Below are 6,000 nucleotides of genomic sequence, written 5' to 3'. Positions count from 1 at the left end.
CTGTTTCTCAGTGATCAGTCAGTTCAGTCACTCAGTCGTGCCTGACTATTTGTGACCCCATGGACTGCAGCACGCCGAGCTTCCCTGTCTATCACCAACTCCTGGAGCTTGTTCAGACCCATGTCCATGGAGTCGGTGATGCCATCCAACCATCTTATCCTCTGTTGTCCCCTTCTCCTCCCGCCTTCAATCTTTTCCAGCATCAGGGTCTTTTCCAATGAGTCAGTTCTCAGTGACAGTTACTAGTCAATTTTGATTTCTTATAAATGCCTGGAACATCAGGAAGGCAAAGAAAACTAAGTTACTTCCAATAATTCACTACAAATAACTGACCTGAGCACATTTCAATATAACTGCAGGTCACTGACTATTTTTCCATTTCCTTTGTTCTAGTTTTCAAATTCTGAATGATTGGTCTTGACCTTTAGCTTGCCATGTTCTTTGTGTCAGAGCCAAGAACAATTCCCAGGTATTATTTACTCAGCTAACTTCATCACTAAAGCTGCCAAAGAGGATCCAGGATGGAACTAACATAGGGTTGCAGGTCTGTACAAAGGATAAAATTAAATATTGCACAGAAATGACCTCATGTGTTTTTACAGCCTCCACGTAAGTAGATAAAAATTGTATTATTACCACTCGATAGATACGGAAACTAAAGGGATAAGGAAACAAATAAAGACATCTGACATTTACTGAGACTCTGTAATAGGACAGGCACAGTATTGAGTTCTGGAGCATACACATGAATAAGCTGAAGTCAACACCCTCCAAGTAGTCACAATCTAGTGGACATGGCTGAGTGTGAAAAAACAACAATAATACAGACACAGAATACAATGGGAGGATGACATCTGATGGCTGGAAGGTTTTGGAAGGATTCTGTGGTGATGTAATCTGAGCTGAGACTTAATGGTTAGGCAGTATTCTACAGACAAAGATGGTGGGACGGCAGAGGGGCCAGTTAAAATCAAAGGCATAGAAAGGCTATAACATGAGACTCTGTCAATTATCTCATAGGACTTGAGTGCAGGGCAGGGGCAGAACGGAGATAATGTGTTCAGAGGATTTGTGGATATTCTTGAATGACAACTCTGGTAGCAGCGTAGAGAAAAGTTAGGGTGGCAAGGAAGTAATTTAGGCCGCCACTGTGATGGTTCAGGAAAGAAGTACTGGAGGCTTGAACTGAGCAGAAGTAGCCCTTTAAAGAAAGGTAGTGATGGCAGAAGCAGACTCTATAATTAGCAAGTGATTGGACATAGATTGTGAAGGAGGGCAATGAGCTGAAGATGATTCTGACAGATTAATTTGAATCACTGAACACATTACATTTGTGCTTACCCTTGGACTAGACAGAAGGGGATTTCTACTAGGGAGGTCCAGAGATCAGGATGGGCTTCCCTGGTGGCTCAGATGGTAACGAATCTGCCTGCAACGTGGGAGACCTGGGTTCGATCCCTGGGTTGGGAAGATCCCCTGGAGGAGGACATGGCAACCCACTCCAATATTCTTGCCTCAAGGATCCCCATGGACCGAGGAGCCTGCGGGCTGCAGTCCGTGGGTTCGTAATGAGTCAGACACAACTGACTAAACACACACACACAGATCAGGAGAGCTACTGAGTTACAAATCAACCACAGCGATATGATGGCTGAATCCACAAGAGGGCAAGAAATCACCAAGGAATAGAGTAGAAAGAGAAAACTGACAGAGTTTTATAGAATACAAAATAGAGTACGAAAAGAAAACCTTAAGATGCAGGAGACACCTGCATTTTAAGACAGAGATGGACAGTGAAAGCAGAAGAGTCATCGGTGTCACCTGAACAGATGGTCTGAGGGGGAAGCAGATGATGCAAGGGATAGCAATCAAGGACTAAGGGCTGAGCTGCTGAGGGGAGGACTAACTGATTTCCTGTGGTCACACAGGTCATGCCCTCCCTCCTAAGCTCCGCACCTACCTACTGAATTATCACACAAGAAAAACAATGTGGTTTTTCAAGAGGAACTTATCTTCTCATTTTGCCAATGGTTAACCTGGGACTTGGTCATCAAAATAAACTGCAAGTTCTAGTCTTCATTAAACTTTCTTCGCAGCTCACACTAGTTTCCTGACGTTGAGCTTTTCAGATGATCGTTATTAATCAAGTACCAGGCCTCCCGTGCCCTCCTTCACTCTGGTTACACGTTAGGGCTTTCGAGTCACGGAGGTTGGTTGGAATCTAACTCAGCAGCGTGGCGAGGCTTGTAACCTAATTTCTCTGACTTCGGTTTCCTGGGGGCGGTGGTACTTACCTATTCAAGCTGAGAAGAGTGTATGAGAGAATGTAAGTAAAAACTCTCAGCACTTTGCCGTCAAAGGCTCAATTCATTTTTGCTGTTACAGTATTGAAATTTCCCTGAAGAAGAGGCCTGGTCTCCTGCACTGCAGTTAGATTTTTGACCATCTGAACCACCAGGGAAGCCCTCAGAGAGACTATTATTCCCTAAGTCGTGCAGCACTGACCTGAGGCCGTGTGAGCCTCATTCCTGCCAGCCCGTAGCGAAAGGTATTCGCAGGAAGATGGATAAAGAGCTGACGGGTTTTCCCGTGGACTCTGCAGACTACGGAGGGGGCCGCTGGCTGCCGGGCGCCCGGGCAAGCGGGATCGCAGGACCCACTCCAGCCTCTCGAAGGACCACACGTCCCAGGGTGCAGCGCACCCACCCAGGGTGGCAATTTGGCCCGGGTGGGGTCGGACTGCGAGCGAGCCGGGGAGGAAGCGGTGCACGCTGGGACCGGTAGTTTTCAGGTCTCAAGTGCAGCGGTCGGAGGACGGCCGAGCGGAGAGGTCCCTCCCCAGTCCCGCCTTTTGTCCACGTCTCACTTCTGCCGACCAACGTTCTCTCCTGTCCCCGGGAGCCAGCCCTTCTCCGATCCAGTCCTCATTGGTCCTGAGGCGCAGCGTGCCCGGGCTCTACCCGGAAGTAGCGTTTGGGAAGGCGGTTTCCTAGACTACGACACCGGAAAGCTGGGGGAGGCGCTCCGGGCTGCTGAGGGCTGAGGGCGGTGGCAGCGCTGGCGCTGGGGACTGGCTTGGTGGCTTCGGGAAACTGCTCGGCGACGGCGGCCGTTCGCGTCCCTCCGCATCCCGCCCTCAGCACGGCTCGCAGCCCCTTCGCCACTGGCGTCCGGCAATGTGTCCCACCGGCAGGGCGTAGCAGCTGCGCGTGCGCGGAACCGCGGGGCCATGAGCGAAGCCGGCGGCGGCCGGGGCTCTGGGTCCTCGGTCCCCCAGCGAGCGCCATGGAGCCTGGTGGCGGCGACGGCCGCGCTGTGCCTGGTGTCGGCCACGTCCGTGTGGCCGGTGGGGGCCGCGCCCATGAGTCGCGAGGAGAAGCAGAAGCTTGGGTAAGGGTGCCTGACAGCCTGGGGGTGGGTTTCCTCGTGAGGCTGACCACGGGCGAGGGTGCCTGTCATTGCGACCCGGGCGCGCAGTGGCCTCTCCTGTCGCGATTGGGGACGGCTGTTTCCTCGAGAGGACCCTGGCGGGGTGGACAGGGTGCGGGAAGACGGGGCCCGCCGGCCCGCGAGGCGACCTCGGGGGGCTGTCTCGGGGGTGTCGCCCGGCTGTCTGTGACCTGTGTAGGCTCCTCGAGACCAGCCGCCGTGTGTCAACGCAGCTGCCATGTCAGTGGCCCGGGAAGGGGGCTCCGGCCGGGGTCCCTGCGCGCGAGATTTCTGCGGGCGCGCTTCATTCAGAGATGTGGTTACGTTTCTTGCAGCAGTGAGCTCCCAGGTGGGAAAAATACGACTGATCTCCCTAGTTAAGGAAATCTTGTTTACACCTGTTACGGACTAGGGGGCGTTCATTGGAACTTGAACTTCACGCATTTTACCATTTCCTTTACAGTGTTTTCTTGCACTGCATCTTCATAGTAGAACGATATTGGATGGTAGTGTTTCGTAGCCCAGATTAAGTGTACCTATACACTTTACTCAAAGTAGTTTTATCAGTCTTAAAAGGCATAAAATCATCAAGCTGTATGTATAGCATTTCATTTAGAGTCAGTATTCCTAATATAGGCCAGGTCCCACAGATGAATAAGGGAAAAGGCAAGAATCGGTAGAAAATGGGCAAAGGGCATAAAGAGTTAACTCACACAAGAGGAAATGCAAATACTTAATCAACATGAAGCTACTCAACCTCATAAATGTGAGAGATGCAGATTAAAACAATGAAATAGCTGGGGTTTTGCCATCAAGTTAGTAAATACAAAGCAGAGTGCATGAATAGAGTACTGCCTGGATAGCTGAGCATTGAGAAAAAACTTGGTGGGAGTGTAAATTGCTGTACTTTACTTACAGTTTCCTGAAATTTAAATTGTCTGCATCCACTGATTCAGTAATCCCATCTCAGAGAATCTATCCTACAGAAATAAAAGCACTATTAAAGTAGAGATAGGTGTGCAAGGATGTGCATTTTGAAATAGCAGAGCTGTCCCTCGGAATGTTCATGTTATGGAATAAAACTCAGTCATCAGAGGAGTTAGGCCATCAGAAGGCTGCCCAGAATATATTCTCAAGACAAAAAAGGTGTAAGTTATAGAATAATATCTGTGGTACCATCCCCCACTTTTTTTTTTTTTTTTTAAGAATAAATTGTCTAAGCTCAGAAAAACATGGAAAGATAATTACCTCCTGGAGTTATGATGGAGATGACGTGAAACCATCAGGATTTGTTTTAGATACAGACTTCCACTTAAATGAAATTGTTGCTCAGTCTTGTATTAGTTTTTAAATAGCAGGAAAAGACACTTGTTGGAAAAAAAGTATCAGCTATCCAAACAAAATTGACTAATAAACTCTAATAAGGGTCTTAAATTTTCTCTTTATAGATTTAATGTAACAGTGATAACTGCTTAACTGAATACTCAGTGTTCAGTGCCAGGCACTTTATATATACTGTCTCTGTAATCCTGTTATTTAATGAGGTGAATGCAATCGCCATATTGCAGATGAGGAAATTGAAACTCAAGGTTGATGTGTTCAAAGTGACAGAGCTAAGTAAATGGTGGAGCCAGTATTCAAACCCAAGTGCTCCCAAGTGCTTCAGAGCCTGTGCTCCCTGCACTTTGCTGTAGTTAGTTCCATAAGACTTCGGAAGAGATATTTCAAGTCTGTTAAGGAGAGCAAGTAGTTTTATTTGACCGCCGCTCCCTCTCCCCTCTTTTTTAAAATTTCTGTTCTTTTATTTATTTATTTATTTTGCCACACTGCACAACATGGGGGATCTTAGTTTCTAGACCAGGGATGGAACTTGTGCCCCTTACAGTGGAGGTGCAGATTCGGAAAACAATAGAATGGGAGAGACTAGAGATCTCTTCAAGAAAATTAGAGATACCAAGGGAACATTTCATGCAAAGATAGGCACAATAAAGGGCAGAAACAATATGGACCTAACAGAAGCAGAAGCTATTAACAAGAGGTGGCAAGAATACACAGACGACGAAGAAAAAAGAAAAGAATATGAAGAAAAACTATGCAAAAAAGATCTTAATGACCCAGATAACCATGATGGTGTGATCACTCACCTAGAGCCAGACATTTTGGAGTGCGAAGTCAAGCGGGCCTTAGGAAACATCACTACGAACAAAGCTAGTGTAGGTAATGGAATTCCTCCTGAGCTCTTTCAGATCCTAAAAGATGATGCTGTGAAAGTGCTGCACTCAATATACCAGCAAATTTGGAAAACTCAGCAGTGGCCACAGGACTGAAAAAGGTCGTTTTCATTCCAGTCCCAACAAAGGGCGAAGCCAAAGAATGTTCAAGCTACTGCCCAGTTACGCTCACTTCATATACTAGCAAAGTAATGTCCAAAATTCTCCAAGCTAGACTTCAACAGTATGTGAATCGAAACTCCAGATGTTCAAGCTGGATTTAGAAAAGGCAGAGGAACCACAGATCAAATTGCCAACATCCCGTTGGATCATAGAAAAAGCAAGAGAATCCCAGAAAAAA

At 47.4% G+C, this 6,000-nt stretch overlaps 1 protein-coding gene across 7 annotated transcripts in view; it reads left to right on the top strand.

The window, feature by feature from the left end:
* Positions 1-3,004: 3,004 nt before the first annotated feature.
* EDEM3 (ER degradation enhancing alpha-mannosidase like protein 3) overlaps positions 3,005-6,000 on the top strand; it is a 69,346-nt gene continuing 66,350 nt past the window's right edge. For all 7 annotated transcript variants that reach the window (XM_060396696.1, XM_060396694.1, XM_060396695.1 and 4 more), the window contains exon 1: positions 3,005-3,390. In XM_060396696.1, coding sequence (XP_060252679.1) covers positions 3,230-3,390 — 161 coding nt within the window. In that variant the 5' untranslated portion in view covers positions 3,005-3,229. The remainder of the gene's footprint in view (positions 3,391-6,000) is intronic.

This window comes from Ovis aries, chromosome 12 (assembly GCF_016772045.2).
Source record: "Ovis aries strain OAR_USU_Benz2616 breed Rambouillet chromosome 12, ARS-UI_Ramb_v3.0, whole genome shotgun sequence".
NCBI classification, from domain to species: Eukaryota; Metazoa; Chordata; class Mammalia; order Artiodactyla; family Bovidae; genus Ovis; species Ovis aries.
The sequence above is the reverse complement of the archived record's forward strand: the minus strand, read 5'-3'. Positions and strand labels throughout refer to the sequence as shown.